The sequence below is a fragment of the Phalacrocorax aristotelis genome, chromosome 1 (assembly GCF_949628215.1).
Source record: "Phalacrocorax aristotelis chromosome 1, bGulAri2.1, whole genome shotgun sequence".
Lineage (NCBI taxonomy): Eukaryota > Metazoa > Chordata > Aves > Suliformes > Phalacrocoracidae > Phalacrocorax > Phalacrocorax aristotelis.
In genome coordinates, this window is record NC_134276.1 from 44,500,813 (window position 1) to 44,524,026 (window position 23,214).

The 23,214-nt window shown below is 36.3% G+C and overlaps 1 protein-coding gene across 8 annotated transcripts in view; it reads right to left on the reverse strand.

Moving 5' to 3' along the window:
* Positions 1-23,214, reverse strand: part of DACH1 (dachshund family transcription factor 1) — a 362,299-nt gene that overhangs the window by 48,133 nt on the left and 290,952 nt on the right. For all 8 annotated transcript variants that reach the window (XM_075088190.1, XM_075088180.1, XM_075088153.1 and 5 more), the window contains one exon: positions 882-1,033. In XM_075088190.1, the coding sequence (XP_074944291.1) occupies positions 882-1,033 (152 nt within the window). The remainder of the gene's footprint in view (positions 1-881; positions 1,034-23,214) is intronic.

The window sequence follows — 23,214 nt, forward strand, 5'->3', positions numbered from 1 at the left end:
TTGATGTCTGTGCATCACTGTCCCCAGGGTGGGTAGAGCCCTGTGTCCCGGAGACATGCGGCCCAAGATAAGTTCTCCCATAGAAGCGTACAGCAACATTCCTGCACAATAATTTGGCTTCTGCATGCAACGTACAACCATATGGTTGCAAAAGTTGCATCTGGGGAACACATGATGATGAACACTGTGATCATCACTGAATTTGTCGACAAAAAACCCCTTCATTCTAATATGAAACACCAACATTGTGTCTCCAAGCTACATGCTAGTGTATACCTTAAATAATACTTGAATCAGTCTGTACTGTACACACAACAGACATAGTGACTACCCAATAGGAAATCTGTAGAAAATTTGGTAATACCCTTTGAAGTCTATTCTTTGAAGACAGTACTTTAAGTGAAGTGAGCTTATTTATAAAAGAAGTGCTTTTTTGTGAATCCTTTTATGAGAGACACATTTCAAATAGCTTTAAATATAATTTCCACCTTGGCACTCCAGCAATTTAAAATAACTATTTATTAAAGAAATGTTTCTCTGCTTAGTAAATGAGATAAAGTTAAACAGTAAGATACATTTCATTAGCCTGTAATAAAAAGAGCATTTAAGACAAATGTTGTTAAACACACCAATGTAATTCTCATTGAATTCTCTGCTGCGGTTTAATATATAATCTGTATTTTTATGTACTGTATCTGACAGCTTCTAAATTCATTTGTTTGCTGTGGTTCCTTTAAAACCTAAATTGCTAGAAAGTTTCAGTAAATTAGTTGATCCAAATAATCTTACGAACTAATTAAGCTAGAATGGTTGTATTAATTTAGACAAATCTGCAACTGGCTCCTCTCCATCCCTTTAAGCTGATCTACAGAAAGGCCTACCTGGATGTTAGTCAGAAGGGTCTCTATGGAGGACAATCCATCAGGGAATAGAAAAGGAGATGGAAAACCCGGAGGTAGTGGTTGCCCATGCCCAGTTAGAGAAAGTTTGTCAAGGCTGTCTCTTGCGGTTGGTGTGGAGAGCGGGGTCTCATCTGTATGTGATTGAAACAAAAATATAGAACAAGTTACGCTTGTCTGTTTTTATTAGACCTCAGTAATGGCTTCCCTAGTGGTTTCCAGAACATTTATTGCAAATTGGTTCCTGCTATCAGGAGAAAATGCTTTCTGCTGAATTTTCTTTAATGAAAAAGCTGTGGAGATACAACAAGATAACATTAATGAGTAACTTTATAAGCCTTTTAAATGCAGTCTCTAATGAGACTGAGTTTACAGTGCCACAGAATCTTTTTAAAACAAATATTATCTCACATATACTTGTGATAATATATTCAGGCTGACTTTATGGGCACCTTCCCAATTATCTCATTTTAGTTTGTGTTCTATTTGGATTGACAATAGCATATTTTTTAGCATGACATATATTTTGTATACGAGAAGGATTTGAATACGAGGCTTCCCATACAATTAACCCTTCCCGCTCTTAATGGTTTCTCTTACAGCTCAGAAGATCCTGCAACACCAAGAAAAACTACAGTTCCTCAATGTATTTTTAATCAAGAAAGTACACCTGATTCCCACTATTAAAACATGCTCTGAACAATACATGAAATTAACAGCATGGTTACAATCACTGGCCTAGTTTTTTTAAGCACGGACATCTTCTAACAATTAGCGCTAAACTCCTTAGCGGGATCTTTGTAACAATCACATCTGATCAGTTCTGACATCACAACGCGAAAAAACTCGCACAGCTTGAAGACTTCTAAGATTAAAGCTTCACAGATAATCTGTGAACAGATTATAAAGTGAGTGAAAAAAAAAAAGGAAGAAAACGCCCACAATTAATAGAAACTTCAATACCCTTTTTTTTTTTTTACATTTTGGAATATTTTTAGACTACTGTTGATATGATACAGAAATTTAGGTCAATTTCTTTGCACCAGATGTTAATCTGAATTCTTCAAAAGGAAAACTATCTATACATATATATAGATACATATATCTATACATACTTTTCTTACCAAGGGCTCAGTCACTAACTGACACATATCGATCTATCTCAATACAGTACAAGGACATCAGAATGTACTCTTGGTATTATGCAGATCTCTGCACAGCTATTTGACCACAGAAGAGTTTGTCAGACTTGTTCTTTTCCATCTGAGCTTTGATCTTTATAAGACACGTATGTTTTGGGGTATTTTAATTTCTCTTTCTTTCTGCGCTTGAATTAACTGTACTTTGACTAAATAGTTATACTTCTCTAGTTATCCTAACATGTACATTAGGAATTGTATTATACAAAAGTTCTGATCCTAGTTGCTTAAAAAGAGCTCTCTCTTTGACCAGGGTGCAGTATTTTCTTAAGTGGACAGAGTCTAGGACCAGGAAAATTGAAATCTGCAGCACCAAGGGGTTAGAGTGAAAGCTTTGAAGACCCCAGGACCAGAAACCCATAACTCTGAGTCCCAGTTCATTCCAAGAGTCCCCATCTACCACCACTCCAGAAGGAACCAATCTCCATCAACCATGTTCAGGTGCCGATTTCTTGCCCCATCTCCTCACTAGCTCTGCCGTGCTGGCCAGTATTTACAGTGCTAGAGTAAAAGCCTCATCCACTACGTCCCTCCACAGAAATACCCAAACAGGCATTTGGACATCTCCTTCTGCGCTGGTACCTCTTAGCTCTTTCTATAGCCAGTGGAGAGAAGCAGACGCCAGTTTAAGGCACTAATCTGTCTGAACTATCACCAGCACCCACTGCAGGAGACAAATCTTCCTCTAGAAGTGCCTAAGTGGACTAGCTCAGATGAAGAGATCTACTTCAGGTGAGATCAGTCCTACCGTGGAAGCTGTTCTTCCTATTTCACTGTGGCTCAGGCTGAGAGTAGCCGACACGAGGAGTAAGACCCTGTTTCATGTCCTCTATTTGTCACATTTGTGTTCTCATAAAGTCATCATTCAAAGCTTTGTGACAGGAATTGAAGTTGACCAAAGAAAGCTTCAGCCCATTTGGAGTCATAAAAGATTTTTTCATCTATATTTAAGTTTTCCACTCATGACAAAGTGCTGAGAAAAACTGGCTATAGATTACTGAACTATTTCCTATCTACCTTACTGAGATTCAAAGCAGGCTCTGAAAAATGTACTCTGTGGATGTATCCTCTCTCCTCATGCTACCCCACAGCAACATGGAGATCTCTGTAGTCATTTTGTAGTAACATACTAAATTTGGCCCTAAATCTGAATTGTTTCTTTTCTTCCCAACTTCTAAAATATTACAGAAGTATTCACCACTTCATTAGGAAAAATATATTAGGTATTCCTGGGTATTACAAACTACCTTATTGTTCTCAGATCATCCTGCTAGTTCATCTTCTCAAATCCTATTCTAGTGTGAAAAATCATTACCAAACGTTTTTTCCAAACTGCTGTCAGATTTGTTATGCTTTCATTAACCAAAAGAAAGAATCCAAAACTTTAAAAAAAAACTGGTGAGACAACAGATTGATAAACACTACACAATATTATTGCATAGCTGAAAACATTTTTTTTCCTCAGCTGCAAACACAGCTTTCCCAAATGATTCCTACCCAACATTTAAAAAAAGGAAAAAAAAAATCACAGAACATCATCTTTGTTACTTCACTGAGGTTTTTGGCTAAAGACTTCTTATATCAGCGGTTCCGGTGAAAGTTTTGGACTTGCATGTATAGCAAGAAAGAGTCTAATCCCTAGTGTGCACGGTGGAGCTGATTCATATAAATAAGAAAGTAAACTGAAAAAGGGACATGATTTGCCTCTAGGTTTGTCAGAGAAACGGACCAATGACCTCTCATACTTTCTAAGACAACTCAGAATCTTACTAATAATTTAGGTCTCAAATTGTCAAAATATTTTAAAACATACTAGATAAAACTGACCCACTTAAAATTTCCTTAGGCCTTAGTTCGTTTAAAAAATATGCTCTTCCATGACATTTTTGAGATACAGAAAGCTTCTAACACAGGTCTTGGCATAGAAATTAAGCAAGGGATTACATGTTTTACTGTATTACTCCTTCAAAATTAAATATACGTTAACTTTGCTGTACTTTGTGCATGCTCAAAACATGTAAAGTTTGCAGAGATTTTACAAACAATGTGTGGCGTGGTTTTGCAATAGGCAAAGTAACTCAAAAAAGGTTAAAGTTATGCAGAATGGTATGAACTCAAAATAACATCCAAACTCTTATAATAAATAACAGAAACAAATTTACACTGAAGGGTAAGACTAGAGAGCTGAACTTACTATGAACTTAGTTTAATGAAACGTCAACTCAGAAAAAAAAAGTCAGACTAATGTGACTTTGTTTTCTTGATGTCCCATGTGAAATAAACTTTGAGTGCGAGTATGTTTGAAACAGAGCAAATGTACATATTATACACAGGAAGCATGGATGTTTGTGGATGTGAGATAAGCAATGATTGAGGGAATCTTGAAAAATGCATTTTTAAGAAAAACCACATTGTAAACACAGCCAATTAAAACATAACCACATATCTTAGTAGCAAAATAATACGACCTCTTGCAAATAAGGCGTTTTTAAATCTTCCACATCCGCAGAAGTCCTCTTTTCTCAATACAATGATATATCTTTGTTTCCAAATAATCATTATCCTAACATTTTCTAAATTGTTGCAAAAGAGCAACTAACATTCCTCTTACCCTACTAGCAGAGCAATGCTACAAAAATGATGAGCCCTTGCTGGGAGACAGGCATTTTCAGTCTGAACGCATCAAAGGAAGCATTTGAAGACAAGCCAGGGCAAGAGGGGAAAGAGGGTCAATCTACAACTCCATTGTCGGGACTGGGAGCACAACGGTGTAAAGAAAAGTGGAAAAAAAAGAAAGAACAAGGCAGAACAAAGAAGTGTCCGGGCCTGCCTGGGCTTGTGCTGGGAACTGAGATGTTATAAATTAACAAATAAACAAGGATAAGACAAGCTGTTACCCAAGCCTCTACAGTATTTGAGCAGAGATGAATATGTGCCTTGACATACGAACTAAATCACCGCAATAGGCAAGTCTCAAAGCGACACATATCTTTAAAATATTTGTAAATGCTACATCCACTCCATCCATTGTTCCTCAATTTCCAAAATTCACCTGTTTTTGTTCAAACCAGATTTTATCTGCAAACAGCAGCTGGTTTGGGCCAAACACAATGAACATTTTTCACTGTATTTGGTTTGTTGCCATTCTATTTTATTCTTTCAACAGATAACATGGAAACAGACATCCTGGAAGCTGTGACAGCTATTTAAACAATAATAGATGAATAGAGGTAGCCATTCTCTTGTCTTTGTTCCTAAAGCAAGTAGGATAAGTTCAGACCAGTCACCAATCAAACTGGAGAATATTGATATTGCCAGGATTTGAAAGCAAGCGATAATAGCTGGCTCCAAAAAATACTATACAGATTACTGCCTTTCTGTAATCATTTAATGGTTTTTTGTAATGTATCTTGATGCTTTTTTGTTCTCTGTAAAATATTTCACACGTATTTGTTCCTCAAACGGGCTCATTCTTACCATTTGAATGATGAAAGAGGATCCTGTTTTCACTTTTTACTATCATAAATCTGGTGCATACATTTTTGTGGAAACAATCTATTCCATTTGGCTTAATATGATTTTGGTTTATATCGTCAAACATGCTTTAGTACAAAGTGTTGTATTTCACCATTCTCAGAGTTAGAGGTTTCAGGTGTGAGAAGCTCTTCTATTTAAATTCATCTGTAACTGTTGATTTATATTATTACAAAAGAACAGGGGGTCCCACATGCTGAACTGAAATGTTTACCAACTTCATGCAGATTTAAGAAAAAAAAAATCCTCTTGCTCAATTCCCATGTCATTTGGCTGCTTTATAGATTTGGTAGTTCAAGATTCACCCTGCACATAACTAGGGGCAATGCAAGATGACCGCGAACTGTAAAAGGACTGTACTAAAACTAACCCTTACAAAAATATTTTTTGACTCAATCTACATTTTGGTTTCTTCTTTTTTATGCTAAAAACAGTTCTCCGGGGCACCCAGATACTCTGAAAGCAAAACATTTGCAACTGTGGCAGCTGAAAATAGAGGGAGAATATAAAATATTCAAATAGACTGACTAGCTGGTGGTTGTTTCTGTAACATTCCAAATAAGCTGGTGCTCTCACAGTTAACAGTACCATCAGAAATGCTGTCCAACGAGTTCTATTTCTTGGCTCGGTATGTTTGCCTGAGGACTTTGGGAATAGTAACTCACCAATAATGAAATATGACTAAAAGATTAAAAGCTTACATGGAAAGGACCATAGCTACTAAGAATCTGTTTCTTGGATGTATACATTGCACATGATGGCTTTATACCTGGTGGAGTCACATATACTTGTACAAATAGGTCTTAGCAAATTCATACATCTCTGTACCACTACCCTTACGGACCATTTTCATAAGTGGCATGGCTTCAAAATATGCACACTTTCACTCCATATAGAAGACTACACAAGAATACAAGTATGTAAGAATCTAGTTTTATACGTCAACTTTGGAAGTAGGTTTAGATGCCCATCAGTAGTAACACTCATATTTACTGACAGTTTGGTCTGATTTTGACCACTGAAAATAGAATATTCTAACTTTATCCGTGTCTTTTTTAGAAAAGAGAGTTTCAATTAATACATTTCCAGTATTTCTTTAATCCTTTTAAAGAAAATGCTGTCCCTACACATCATTCTTCACTGCTGCACAGGGTCTCTGAGCATACTGCAGCTGGAGTTGCCTCCCTGATGGTAAATTAGAGCCAGTGGGAGAATCACCCCTTGAACACAAGATTAGGGGCCCCTCTTTCTCCCAGGTTCAGTGATGTCCCTTCTATGCTGATACCTTGTAAGCCAATTTACCTATAAACGCAGAGGAAAAAAAGGGAACATGTTGCTGGCTGGAATCGAGACGTGGGGGTTTAGAAACAGGGATGACTTGACAAGGATACAGGGACTAATCAAGAAGTCAGGGAATGCTGAGTTGAGAAAATAGGGAAGAAGGACAGTCAAGGTGGCCGAACACTTTGGAAAGGGATAATAGGATTGGGATTATGTGGTGAAGGAGGGGAGAAAGAGTGCCCAGGAGCAAGAAATTTATACTGACTCAGCAAGAAATAAGCAAAACAGCCAAACCGTGTTTTTTAACACAGCGTATTTTCTACAAGTAGTTCTTGTAGTCTTTCGCTAACTGTGGTTCAATGCAAATGAAATCTATAGCTGTCAAGAGCAAATATGTTCTTTGAAGCAAATACATTCTTTAAAGACCATGCATTTTAGTTTTGTTAAGGAATTACTGGTAGAACATCACTATAAATGAATGGAAAGAGTTGGCAAAATACACCCAAAAAGCAAAAATGTAATTAGTGGTGATGTTCCAGCTGTGAGGATTTCTTCAGGCTTTTTGGAGTAGATCAAGTTGAGTTTATTCTTCATTTTACATGTCCCTAGGAGGGCCTCAGAGTAAATCAGCGCAACTTATCTAATTTTCTCTTTCAATAAAAGGATTATTTTAATAACCTTTATCTTATTTTGCAGCGTATTACTGATTAGGGCCGGGTCAAGCAGTATTTGCTGATTTATTTATTCTAAGGATCTCACAATATTTCAGAATAAATTATCATTCATATTTTTAAACAAATGTATTTCACTATACAATTGAATGTTAAAATGCCAGTGATATTTCGACTTTGTGTACTTTGGCATCATAACACATGATGTGCAAAACAAAATTATATTGTTTCTCTTTCCCCGTAACAAAAATTATCCTGTTCACTCACACAATTTTCGCACAATTTTTTAAAGTGCATAGAACGGTCAGGAATAAAAAAGAAATGGAATAGTCAGAGATGATTCTGCATATATCTGGTAATTATATAGTACAAATGTCTTGAACACCTGACAGCAACTCACATTAATTAACCCAAAAGAAATATAAATTCCTTAAAGATAAAATGATGGTTAGAAATGTACACTAAATATTTTAATTGCACTTTTTAACAATGTATTAGTATAAATACAAGGCGTTTTAAAATATTATAACCTGGAGTTCATAATTATGAGAACTATGTCCATTATTTCTTTTTTAAAGATCCTTATATGCTACTGGCAGGGATCAGATGCACATTAAGGCCATCTGTGCTTTGGATGCTGAAAAAAGTGTAAGTGTATTTTACTGGTTCATGTCAAATGTCCCAATTAGTACTCTGCTAGCTCCACTCCATCAGCCAGGCAATACTGAGTGCTAAAAAGAATGTTTCTTGGCTTCATAGCAATTCTGTGAGTACTGCTTGTATGCATAAGTGTATGTGAAGGGTTGTGTAAATGTGTCTCCCTATAGGTTCACAAGAGCCACTCTGAGCTTTTTCTGAAGTCGTGCTGAAGGGCGTGCATAATTGTCTATGTAGTAAAGGGATACCTGCTTAGGAAACCAAAACCCACCATTCATGATACTAGCCATTTAATCTTTACTGCGTTGGCTACAGAAGCTGGCTCCCTTACCTAAGTAGCCTGACTGTACATCTAGCTTTCCTAAATGTATGCAGAATCAACAGTCAAGCCAAGTATTTTGCGTCTGAGCTAAATTCCTGATTAACATCAAACTTTAAATTAGGGATTGGACTTAAAGACTGCATAATTAATGTACACTAAACCTCACATTTTCAAAATTATGGACATAAATATGCATCTCTCAACTGATAAAAGCAATACACAAGGCAATACATCCCCAGTATGCATACTTATTTTTGTGCTGCTTGTTCCTCCCTATACTTTAACTGTCTCTGTATGGCTTCTGCAAAACACAGAGGAAAAAAACTACAGAATGTAACAATTACATTCTGCTAGATTTTACTGGATCATTTCAAGCGCCACATGACTTGGATTAATAGGCCTCTGGACACGTTTCAAGGAAGTTGAAAAACATCTCTTATTTTGGGATTTAAGGTGATTTAAAAAATAAGGAATATCAATAATACTAGCATTTTTGTCATTGTCAGCTGAAACTGTAATGTAATTTTTTTGTTAGCACAACAGTAGTGAGAAGAGAATTCTTCATAAGAACACAGCTGGTAACTTGTAACTCTCTGAAGATGAAGGTTTTATGGTAATACCTGGAACTGCATTGTTTCACACTGTTTTCCTTGGTCTGTGTTCAGTTAATAATTCTAATATTCATTCTCTTCAAGAAAAAGAAAAAAAATTAAGTCAACATTTTCAAGAAGTCCATATCTAGCCATGTTGCAATTATGGGGGACTAAGCATCAATGCTCCAGCTGCCTCGTCACATGGCCCATGTTCTTGGTAATCGGCTGACAGCATGAATTGGATGCCCAAACCGAAAGTGAATAGGTGGTGATGTGTCTGTGCAACATTCGTCAGCTGTCATTCATTAGGCAACACATAACCTGTCCCACGTCCTCATCCCCAGAGTGCTGGCAAGCATGAGGTTGACCAGGCGTGCTTGGCACCTGGTGTAAAGTGGTCACAGAAGCCAACAGTACTGCATTTCACAAATAAATATGTCAGCGAAGTTCAACACAGAAGACAAAAGAGGTCTAAACACTTTGCATTTACGGTAGTTTATACTGGTCATCTGTTCCAGCAGAAAAATATTTATTTGGTCAGAATTTGTAAAAATGGATCTATTGACTAATGTAGAGTGTTTTGTCTAACTGAATATTCATACAGAATACTGTCATGTTCGTTCTTAAAATAACATGAGAAAATATCATATTTTAGATAAATATATAAAATGTTCAGTGACAGTGTTTTCTGCAGAAACCCAGTATTTTTAAAACATGTATACTTATATTCACTTCACTTTCCTGTAAGAGTCTATTAATAGTCATGATTTTAAGAACTTATTTAATAAAAAGGATACTATCAAGTACCTCAAATAGTCAGACTGACAATATATTAGTTAGACTACTGAATAAGATGACCAGTCTCAAAATGCACAGCAAGACAGAAATACACTAAGAAAATCTGTTCCCAAGCTTTGTCCATGCCAGATTTCCTACTCCAGATGTATTAGTGCTTCACTCTTAGAGCCAAAAATGCCAATCAAATAAAATAAAATAAAATAAAATAAAATAAAATAAAATAAAATAAAATAAAATAAAATAATCAAGAAATAGTCAGATGGACTCGTCAACACAACTGTATTGGGCTATTGGGTAATATGCACAACGCATATTCAGGAAAATGGAATGGCTACAAATGCATTGGAAATGCATGGGAAGAAACTCTGCTTTGAAAAGAAAGTACCTAGGGGACTGTGTTGGTCAAGCCCCGCAGTCATGCTTCTGAGAGGTTAAGGTAACAGGTGCTTTATCATCACTAGTTCAAAAATATCTACTTTTTGCTTAAATACCCAAATGGCAATACACACTTACTTTTTAGAGAAATATGTGATCTAGTAACTCCAAGATCTTAACTTGTCTCATAGCTACTACAGCAACTGTTACTGAACTGAAAACAAAAGGATGTGAAGCATCCCATTTTGAAAAAGTCTCATCAGGAAGGGTACAAAATGAATGACATGTTTTACTATCGCAAAGCAGTATAGCACAGAGGCTTCCTTAGATTTGGGGCTTAAAAATGATTTCACAAGGATTTTTTTTAACAAATATAATAAACGTCCTTAACGCGCCTATCTGTGGAATGGTTCCAGTACTCGGATGCAAATGTTGTAGGCAGTAATTGATGTACATATTTTGGATTATATGGTTATGATATCCTAATAGAAATTTGGCTGTCTGCCTATGGGAGTTCAACATGAGTTTCATAGTCTATAGCATCAGAAACAGTCCTTTACAGTATTATAGCCATATTTCTCAACCCATTGCCTATAGATTATATCCTAATATCTGATTTTCACAGAAATCCATAATAATAAACAAACCAAAATCCCTAGACCCCAGAGTGCTCAGAACCAAAATTCAGAATGAAAAAGCAAGCATTTTTACATCTGATATGATTCCTCTTGCAATTCATTCATCAAACATCTGCAACAAGCTGCCAGAATGTGTCCATTAGTGAGATTTCTATGGCATTCAGCAGCTTGATGCTCTCTGATAGAATAACGTAGAAGTTTTACCTCTAATGTTTTCTGCTCCATTTGAGGCATCCACTTTAAAGTGAGATTTGGCCTGCATGTGTCTTCATGTCTTGGAATATGTAATTTATGCTAATATATCGGAATACGTATTAGAGAAGACAAAAAAATATCCTTTATGTACTTATACATTATGGTTCACATTCAGCACTGATTTAAGAAGATAAAAAATATCGTGGGGTCATCGTGTAATCTGGATCAGTTTGGTTTACATTAACTACAGAAAATTAAGGTACCTTACACAGCAAACATGCCACAAACTTGCTGTTAAATTAAAATCTTTCCCAGGATCCAGTTTAAAACCTTAATGCAAATTTAATACTGCATTCGGCCTTTTATTTATATGCTATCATAATATCAAGGAAATACACATTGTAACTCCACTACAGGGACAGACCTTTTTACTAATTCTGTTTCTCATCAAAATTTCTGCAAATGTTTCATTGTTTATGCCAATAACTTATTTGAAAATTTATTTATTTCATTCCTTAAGAAATTAAGGAATTCTTTATTTCATTCCTTAAGCAAGTACAAATGCTATGCAACAGAAGCAAATAGAAGCAAATACAAATAAATGCTGTGCAATAGAAGCAAAATACAAATCCTAAGAGCCGTTCAAATGCTCTCTGCTACTTTATGGTAATTCATGTATGTGGTAACTGCAGAAAACACAAATCAAAAGATCTTTACCATTATGGTACTGTGAAAACAGTTACTGCTTAAACAAACTGAAACATATCGCACAAGCTTTATTATCTTAAACTGAGGAGGTCAGTATATATTACGGATAATACTTTTATTCAGGATCCTGATAGTAGGGTGGGTTTCAGCCCACCTAGAAAAAGAGCACCCAGAAGATTGAGATGATCAAGTAACAGCAACTCTAGTGATATTTTTTCAGTTTTTGAAAGGAAGTCTGTGCTACTGATGAAGGCTGCTCTTCTACCAAATATCAGTACAATTCAATGAGTTCATAAACTAAAATCTCAGTTCTTTAATTATTTTCAGAACAATTTTCCTTTGTTTTCCCTTTGTCTTCCCTTTGTCCTAGCTTTTCTGTAACTCATCATATTCTGCTGTTTCCTACAACCTCTTCCTTATTTCTCAAACCTTCTCCTTGGTAACACTAATTGTTTCTAAAATTTCTTTGTTTCATTAGTTTCTTCCCCTTCCAAGATAGTAATACGTTAGTCTGCTTGTCGAAATTTCAAGTCTAACTAAAGACCAGAGGAGAAAAACATACAGTTAAAGAAAAGGAAAAGTTAGTGACAGAAATCTGAAGGGCGAAAACAGCCTAAATATCTCCCTATTTGCAAAAACAAAACAGATCTTGACTTCTTTTCTGCTTGTTCATTTTCACATGTACAACTGTGAAAACAAGATCTAAATCATTTTCAAAACAGATAAGGAAGTGGAAAGTAAGTTCTTAAAAATACATCTTTAATTTATGCTCCATCTTCCTATATTTTGGTATAATCATAACTGGAATGGTCCTGATCTGATTTTTTTTTAAAGCATAAATAATTCAAGCCAATCTAGTTATGTTTACATGGGAACGTGTAGGAAGGTTCAACATTAGGTCCAGTGGTTCGAAATATAATAAGCATTTTACTAAGCTACTTTACTGTCACTTTGGTCTATAAAAGAAGACACCACAGTGTACCACCATGCCATTTTCAGTGTGGAAAATTAATGAAGATTTGTTGAATACAAAAGTAACAGACATCTTAGACATCAACACAGCAGAGCTTCAGCTAGCACAGATCTTTTCAGTTTTGTAGAGGAAATAAAGTTGAGTCAACAATCTAGTCCTATGCTTAACCTCAGCTCCCCGAAAGATTAGGAGTACAGAAGAAGCCATTTCTAAGTCCAGGACTTGCCTCACAACTCTTACACAAAGTGTTAAATTTGTGCTTCTGGTTAAGAACAGGAGAGGGAAAAAACCCACAAGGGATCACATTCAGCAAAACTCTGCTTTAACCCTATCACTATTTTTGGCTGATCCATCTTAGTACAGCACTAAGGGTGGTATTGTACAGTCCCACTATACAGCGGATGTTAAATGCAAAGTAAAATAGTCAGTTGTAAATTACTCATGATCCACTTTATTATTTCAAAATAAGCCCTGATTATGTATATAGTTTGGACTCTGCTTGAAAGCATCATATTAAACCTAAACAGTTGATCCATTTTTCAGTGCTTTTGTGCGTAATGTATTATGTATGTTTTTACATTCTTCTGTGTAAAAGGCCCTAGTGTATGAGAAATGTTTAGAGTTTTGAGTGCTCCACCCAGTCCATATGGTAGGTTTGCTCTGTGTGTAAGACCTACCTTTTTCCACCAGGTCCATATGGCAGGCTTAAGCTAGCCAGGGCCTCCTATCCTCCACAGGGGCCATATGGCAAAGAGAGCTTGGTGAACACTCATTTGCCTAGTATTAATATTTTATGAGCCTCTAGCACATACACATACATACAGACATGTATACAGTGATCAGACTGGGTGCAAAAGACTTAGCTCCTGAAAATACTTTAGCCGCATAATCAATACACCTATGACAATACGATATGAGATGGGGATTCTGTTTTTTTCTGTGTTATTAAAAAACTGAAAACTCAAATAAATAATTTATCAAATTATTTGTTAAACTCATCTGATGGTTTTAAACATTTTGACAGAGTATTATTTAATTATGCTAACAAACTGGTAGACATGCTTACAGACAACAGTTCGGTACTGGTTTCTGATATTGTCTCACAAGGACAGAACCAGATCCCTTGAATCCACCCACTACCAAAGTGTGCATACAATAGACAGTGAAAATATTTGTTTAAAGATTCTTCTCTTTGCTGCTGTACTAATAGCAGGTTTTGAGCAGGTGACTGTTCTCTTACTATATTTAAACAAAGTGGCAATAAACCAGAGAAACACTAATTCAATATAAACTATATGCAGAGAGATAACTATTTACAAGTCACATGTAAATAAGTTACTTTTTCCTGCAGACACAATACCTCTACCCTTACTACTGGAGCAAAAGCGAGAGAGTACGATCTGAAAGCCCCAATATCTTCCTTCTACTGTCTGTACATTTCCTGTACTGGCAGAACCAGACGCAGGGCTACAACATGAGTAAAACAGTTGCACTGGGTTGGATGATTAAGGACATGGATTTAAAATCTACTGGAAAAAAAAAGATGGTGACTTTAAATTGTAATCCATATTTTCAAAGTAATTACTTTAAAATTGATACATTGTTATAGCATTTACAACCCAATCCAAAGCTTTGCTGTAATTCTGAAGTAATTTAGGAATCCTCAGCATTTTATTTATACAGGAGAGATGGAAGCAATTTGTAACATGTTTATGAAAGTTTTATTGCACCTACAAGCTGATTTAAGAAATGGAACAATATTCCCCAGCAGCAGAAATTTTACAAACAACTTTTACTTATTTGTAACTCAGAACATTATGAAATGTAAAAATTATAATATATTGTTTTTATTCACAGAATTTATAGTTTCCTCTTGTTTCAGCTCATGTAAATAACCCTACGTTGTCACATGAATATTCAAGTATCTCAAAGAACTCTTAGTGTCGAACATAAATAGCATAAAGAATTCAGAACAGGTATGCACGTACATGATCTCATAGTTTATTTTTGTATATAGCCTTTATGTTTTGTTCTGCAAACAATCAATAAAATATGGAAGAGCTTTCCACAAGGAATATGTCTCCTCATTTCAAAGAAGCCAAAGAACAAGAAGCATTTTAAGAAACCATGAGTATTTTATTAAAGATTTAAAAAGGCTAACTACTATGCTCATGCTTTTTCCTCCTATCTTCCTGCTTTTGATCATAGCCAAATACAGCTAAACCAATGGACAAAAAAAAAAAAAAAAAAAAAAGCTTTATTAATTTCAGGGGCTAAGAAACATGACCCCAGACTCTTTGCCTCTAACTTTCATTGTAGGAAAGGTATAGTATATATCTTTAGTATTAATTTACTCCCTTTGTTTCAGTTTTTCTGTTTTGATACATTCTCCATATATTGCCTTTTGCGTGCTCTGCTTCTGTTTCCATTTTACATCGTATAGGTACAAACTTTTCATTCCAAATTTTGAAGGGTTTGTCTATCTGCATAATTGCTCATAAAAATACACACACAGAGCTCACTTTGTGATCGGTGGGGTTTACGGAGTGCCTGAAGGAGACAAAGGGCAGAGTCCCTTTGCCTAGGTTATCCAGTCTGCCAGGGTAGCAGTACTCTTTAAATAAAGGCCTAAAATCTCCATACAACAAAGAAGAGAAGGAGGGTGTCTATGAGATGGAGCTGGCAGACAGGGCCTAAACTTCAGCAGCTAGATCCTCCCTCTTAAGGCTTTCACATGCACCTTCCTCATTTCATGAATCACGCAAAGAACTCAGAGGACTATTTGAGAAGCCTATGTTTCAAGGGCATATATCCAACTACATAATTTGGAACAGAATAAAAAGATACCTAGATAGATCCATTGATCGTTCAATCAATCAACCAAATACTTATTTGTTTAATACAATTTAGAGATGGAGAATCTAGTCATAACTAAAATTATTAGTACACTGTTAGGATCCTTGTCATGTTAGAATAGCCCACAATTTTAAACACATTCTTATAAAAGTATAAACTATAATTTTGCCTTTGTACTTTCTCACTGAGTCAGAGTTTTCTCATTTGGAAGAACCTGATAAATTGAGCATCTCAATTAAATTCTTTACACATACATACATATAAAGAAAGAAAATGTATGAACCTGACTTCATAAATATCATTCAGTGGGATTTTGTTAAAGTTTAGACGTATAGATTTGTATTTGAAATCCTCTGAAGGTTACAGGGTGAAACCTTCCAACAATATCTCCAAGTCTTCAGGGACCAAATCCCATTATGTGGAGTTCAGTGAAGAGGGTAAACACTACCATAAAGAAATACAAATTGCACATATTTCCCATTTAGCCAGTGTCACAAAAGTTCACCATTTAGAATTCTAACCAGTTAGGACTTATTCTTGGAGGTCAAGTACCTTGTGAACCTTGTCATCTCACTGATGACATCATATCCCATCCATCAATTCTTTCAGGAGCACACTTGCCATCTGCTCAGCACGCTATAATAACTTATTAGACATATTCGCAGGGTAACAATCTGTACAATGACACTGTTATCTTAATGCTGGCACATAGAGAGATAGCAGCCGTCGTTTCCCTGTCACAGCACAATTATTCTACCTTCCAACTTTAAAAGAGAAGTTACTTGGATATTTTAACTTCTTATTAAATCACATGGAAACAATGAATTCTCATCAGAAATATTTTTTTGGCTTTGTGGTGCATTTTGACTGGGAACTGATAAATAAAGGCTCAAGAAGCGAACTTATTACAAAGTACTAAGTTCAGTTTGATATAACTATTTTGCACCTTGACAGTTTTTGCAATCATGCTCACTTTTAGAGTGCAAAATAAATAAAAACCATACAATACAATCAATCACATGCGTACAAATAACACTGAAATCCAACTTATTCTTTGCAAACATATTAACTTTCTAGGACTAATACTTATTATTTCTCTACCCGTCTTAAACATCTCTTCTTTCTAGTAGCAATTACGAGGTAGAAATAAAATATGCAGCCAAAGTGCTCATATTAAGCCTTAAGACTTTCTGGAATCTAAAAGCAATGTGAATTTTCATCGATGCCTATATATTTTTGCAGCTTTGTAAAGCATGTTAACATTGAGCATGGTTAGCACAGCTGCTGCCACAGCACTTATGACTTAATAAAAGTCCACAATAACTCTCCCTCGACCTCAAAAAATATTTTCAGAAACAGGGCAATATTTATTTTGCATTACACAGAATTCATCCTCTGTTCCTTCCTTTGGCTTGTCATTTATTCCAGCTTACACTGTGATCAACATTGTACTAAAATAAAGTCAAGTACAACAGCCGCTCTCTGCCCATCAAAACTCACAGACGTCTGCCAAGCACTTGTAACAGCTGGTGTTACATTAATTAGTTTAAACTATTTATTTCATCCATCTCCAGAGCAGATTGAGCAAAAACATTAGAGATTATTCTAGCATCTGTAAGTGCCCTGCAAACATTAACCAACCAAAGTTAGAATATTAGTCATTAACTTATAGTATATGTGATTTAAGATTCTATACACTTATTGTAAATAAAAAAGGAAAATCTGCAGTTTTGCATAGCTCTAGTAAGTTTTCTTTGATTGCTTTTTTAAAAATCCAAGTTTTAAACTTCTATAAGACTTTGTGCCCATAAAGATTCTTTTTAAAAAAAAAAATTATTACTAGAAAGCTATTATAATTCCTGGCAGCATGGACCATTAAGCAATATATGACAGGGAATGGGTGACTCAGTGGATTAGTCAGAGGTTTTATGTCCACTGTTGGAATCCAGCCCTAAATACGGTGATCAAAACAGTGTTATCAAACGGTTGTAAAAATCTCAATTAAAATCACTCCTATAGCCTCTACTAAGTTTTTAGTGGACAACATAATAGATCTTTCACTATTGACAGAGCCCTCACAACTATCTTTTTTCTTTTAATAGGCTGAGAATGGATGCTGGCAAGACTGTTGGTTATAAGAGGTCCTAATGCCACATTCCCTACTCAAATGGCTCAGGAACAGAGGCCAATGCAAGGATGGCAGGAGTAGGCTCACAGCCACTGTCCGTGGGCTCACCTCCATCAAAAATAAAAAGCTTCCAGCATCGCTCAATGAAATACTTAATGTGAGAATACTTATTTTTAGTGCCCAGGGCTCAAAAAGGAAACCAAAGTCCTGTGCAAATGCCTGGGAGGTAACTCCTTCCTCAAAGAACTCGGCTGTAAAGAAGCATGGAGGGAAACAGAGGCACAGAGGTGAAGTGCTTTGCCCAAAGTCACACAACAGGTTATTGGCAAAGCCTGAAACACAAAGTCTCCCGACTCTCACCTAGTTCAGAAACATTGCTTCATGAGGACTTCCAAAACAACATCAAACTCCAAGAGCTCACTTGCAGAACAAAAAAGGAGTTAAGCAGGTTTATCAATATATGAAGTTTAGTAGAATCAGAGTCTTAAATAATAATGTCCTCAATTCTGACTAGATTATTTTTTAAAATATTATATCATTGAAATAAATAAATAAAATTATAATAATAACAACAACGATAATAATGTAGTTACTGATATTATCATCGGATTTAACTAAATGCAGCTAAAAGTAATAATCTACTTTATCAGTTTAGAAAGCTATACCTATCCTCAAAACATTTGTATCTACGAAAAAAATTAATTAACAGATTCAGTCTCACTATCCGAAGAGTAAAGTGAAAAAAGCAACCTGACATTCACATTTAGCTAAAATATATATCCTGATCCTGTGCTATTCCAGTCCTTTAAAGCTCTGACTGACTTGTTAAGGCTTGCTATGGCCATGTAGAAATTAGTGTAAGTGATGGAAAGTAAAGAAAAACTGTCAGCTATTCTCACTTTTCAACCCAGTCCCATCTCCAGTAAACAAGATTTTTTTCTCTTTGCTTTATTCATTTTATATGTCTTTTTCTCTCTCTGCATATATGTATGAGAATAGATATGTATATATATGCATGCATGTATGTATCTATAGATATATATTCAAGATACTTAAAGCAATTTTTTTTCTGCCCACTGCACAGTGGTTTCTCTTACTTACTCCACCAGCCAAAAAGGCAGGTGCAGACTTAATGCCAAACTTGCTCCAGAGCATGCAAGAGAAAGTGCCAAAACATATATAAGAATGGCCTCCTCAAACAATACTAATAGCTCTTTTTCATGCTCACTCTTTATTGGCCTCGACAGACAGCAAGAGCCAGACACTCATTTCTATTCTTAGGTTTCCAGAATTTATAACATGCTACATCTGCCACATATCTGTTAGGTTACATGGGTACTGCTATTCAATTATCCAGTTTTATTTTTATTTTTAGTACAAGGATGGTTATTGAAATAACTTGCTGGACAGCCTGTTCTCAAAAGACAAAAAACACGACAATCACAAAACTTCTGATCAGATGAGACAGTGCTCTGACTTAAATCCTCTCTCAGAAAAAAATATATATCCCCAGTTCATTCTAAAAAATAATTTAATAAAGCATACTGAATCTCAGCACAGAACATGGAACATTTGATTGTTTAACTAATGCCTTATAAACAATTCATTTAAAAAGCCTGTTCTTAACCAATGTTCTTAACTAATACTGACCACCAGGTTCTGTTTTCATTTACACCACAATTGGTGCGTAGACAAAGGCAGCAGGGCCCCTCGCAGAGATCTTCTGCTCAACTCCCCCTTCAAAATCAAGTAGCGCACTGCGATAGAAACTCTCTCTAATACATTTCTTGCATGCTCATTTTTCAGTTAGCATTGCATGCTCAAGTTTGAGCTTCAAAACGCAACCACAAGGGTGTCATGTACATTCAACAGAAAAGTGTTAACATGTTCCCCATTCACTACTCTGCTTTACCTCTTGCAGCGATCAGTTTAAATGTACAAAAGCTACCAGCCAATTTAGATTTTTTTTCCCTCCCTCTATTCCTTTTTCCTTGTAAAATTCCGCTTTATGCCATAGCAAAGTTAATTGTTAAACTTTGTTACAGAACCCTTTGTTCTTGCTGAAGTCACTTTGCTTGTCTCTCCTACGGTAAGGACACCAAATCCTAAAAGCTGGCAAGAATGCATATGTTTATTTCACCATTGCTCTGCAATTACTGAATGCCACTTAATTATAGCAACAGATGCTCGAGTGTAGGAACCAGAAAAATCAAACGCCTCATTTCCAGGTTATTTTTTTCCATTGCTTCTGCCAACAGCAGATGTGTGAGCCCCTTGTGCTCTGGCGTAAATACTTATCAAATCCTAACAGGTCACCTATGTCACAAACAACATTTCAGATGCAACTGTTTCACCTGATAATAGGCTCTGAAAATAAAACTGTGAGCTGTAAATACAATGTATTCGGAATGAAATGCCATAATGTGAAATTGCTTTTTCTCCAGCTACAACAGAAGTCCTTGACAGTTTTTGGCAGTGATAAATCACCCTCCCATTAATTGTCTCCTCTCTCATTGTGAGGTGAGCTGCTAAAAGGGGCAGTCAACAAAAATGACTTAAAGGACAAATTTTGGCAAAAAGACAATGAAGAAATCTGTCATTGCTAAGCCTCCAGTAAACTGTCATGAAACAATCAAAATATATGTAGCTGAAGTGTTTATGTCTTTGTTAGAAAGGTTATAGGATGATAAGTTTATAGTTAGGAAGCTCAGAGGAACCGAAGTTGCAGGCCCTTGAGGCGCCATTTCTCCCTGTGCTCTTTAAAATCGTATGCAAATCCTATCAGGGTTTCAGTTTACACAGTATTTGCTGGTCTTATCGACCTTATTTTCTGACTATTCTGCCCCCTCACCCCAGACAACAAAAAGTCCCCGAGAAGGCATGGTGCCAGCTACAATAATTCTTGCACCCAGTTTGAAGAACCTTCTTTTTCAGTGATTTAAGCCAGAGAAGACGACACTTAGCACCTCAAGAAGCTGACCCTTCCTTCTAACCCCTCCATCTCCTGGTATTAATCAGAGAGCAAGGCCCTCTCACCAGCTGGTTTCCATACACTGAGAGCAGCCTTTGCTGCCCACAGAACAGGTGACATTTCCAGCACCCACTCACGGACCCAAGACCGAGGCATGTGAAACCACATTTACCCTCTCAGAAATGACACTCAGCACCACTCACTTCACCTAGCCTGGCTTTGTTTCACAAATAATTTTAATAACTCTTCCCCTCTGCAACTTTTCTATAGATTGAACAAAACTGTGTCTCTCATCTCAGGATTCTGCTCTATAGGAGAAAGAGTTCAAAATTTGGCAATAATTTACTTTTTTTTTTCCCCAGCGTTGTTAATATATAAGAAGTAGGGAGATGGCTACCAGTCTTTATTACCCCCAGGCTCCCTCCACCTCCATGGCACGCAGATGGCAGATGGTATGTTTAAGACTACAGGTTATCCTACGTGTAGGAGGGGCAGGACCATGTGCAGGGGATGCTTGTCAGATGTACGCCTCCAGTAAGGGCAACATTTCTCCCTTTAGAAACAACATGGTGCTGTCATTTTATAATTAGGGTTGTTTTTTTTTAATTTCATTTGTTGAAGCTGGAAACGGAAAGTATTCTGAGAGTTAAAAAAAAAAAAAAAAAAAAGAAATTTCTGTTTACCTGTCAGCAGATGGTTGGAAATTTACCATAAGCAAGGTTAGAAAATGATTTGTTACTAATGCGCCTGTCAAGGGCAACGTCTGGAGTTTGGTTTTATATTTATGTTTGTAAGAAAATTACAATATAAATATAAATGAGTTGCATCAGGTATTTAAACTAGACTGGACAGGGCACTAGAAAATATATGTCGGGAACATTTCCCGCACCAGCAGGGAGATGAACTAGGTGACCTAGCGTGTCTTTTCCACCACAGACTTCTACCATTTCTGTATTAACCGAGGATGATTGATACCAAATATCCCTTTATGCTACTACCCTTTTCGCTTTGCTGGGTATTTGTATGCTTTCTGGGGGAGCTGATATCTCAGGAGAACGGCTACGGGGGAGTACTAAAGGGGATTCTTCATCCCGATGGCTGAGAACTGAGGAAGGTCACACAATAGCTGGTGTAGCCATAGCAGCTTTGTTGTCATGGCATGAGAATCCTTCCTCAGTTCTTCTGCTTTTACAAAGGAGCAGTCATCTAACATTGTGAGGTGTCTAATGTAAAGCCTGCTTTTTTGACATGGTTATCACGAGCTATTTTCTGTCCAGACATTTACACAGACCTTGTGTTAGCCGTGATTTATCCACAATCCGTGTTCCTCAATTGTGCTTAAACATGGTTATAGTTGTAGTAAATCATGTGTTGAAACACGTAACTAGAAGGAACCATATAGTTATCACCAGCACTGGAACATTAAACAATAATACTCCATTGAGCACCAGCATCATCAACAAGTTTCTATCTGCCTGATCCTGCAGTCCTAATACAGGTATTTCCCCCTCTCCCCTCATCTCCCTCTCCCATCTGGAACGCTTTCAACAGTCACTTAAGGACCACATTATTGGGTCTCTGTGGTCCTGGAATAATACCCAGCTCAAATTAAAAAAAAAAACAACAACAAAACCAAAATGACAAAACATGCCTCAACATTCACTTAGGAAGAATACACTGGATTTGCCAGGAAATTGCACACCTTGTCTCTAAAACTGAGAAAACATAGTGACAAAGTCTATATGAACATTATATTATAAACTAAGGACAATCCAGGGACAGGTGGAAGGCATTTCAGGAAACAACTGTCTTCTGAAAGAAAATGTAGTCCAATCAGGAGAGAATGGAGAAATTTCCAAACTTCCTAGATATGCTCTAATCACGTGTGACTTAAATTTTGATAAATGTACCCTGTGTACATAAAACATCTCTTGAATGACAGAAAAGCAGAAGAAATAAAGTGATTGAAGTTTTTTGTTTTCTTTTTTTTTTTTTTGGTGATGAGCCAGTTTGAGAGCTTACTGTGAGCATATGGAGATAGCATATTTGCAAGTCCATCTCTGGAGGATTGCAAAAGGCCCTTAGCTTGTGAAAAACAGCAATGTTATTTTTTTTAACGTTCCCTATATTTAGAGATTAAATCGCTCACTGCACAAACCCATTTGGAACAGGCGAGAAGGTGAAAAGGATAATCAGTACAGTCACTGGTCCGTGTTTCCTAAACGCTTTTGAAAACATTACTGTGCGCAGGCATAAAATTAGCGGCAGGACCTTAAAAAGGCTGGCATTTAGCATGACTTTTTGGAAAGTGACACCCTCATTTTTTTCTTGTAGGATATCATTAAATTTCAATCGCCCTATGGCAGTGCCTTTCCATTAATAACCAATTCACTGTGTCACTTTGGCTCTCCTTTGA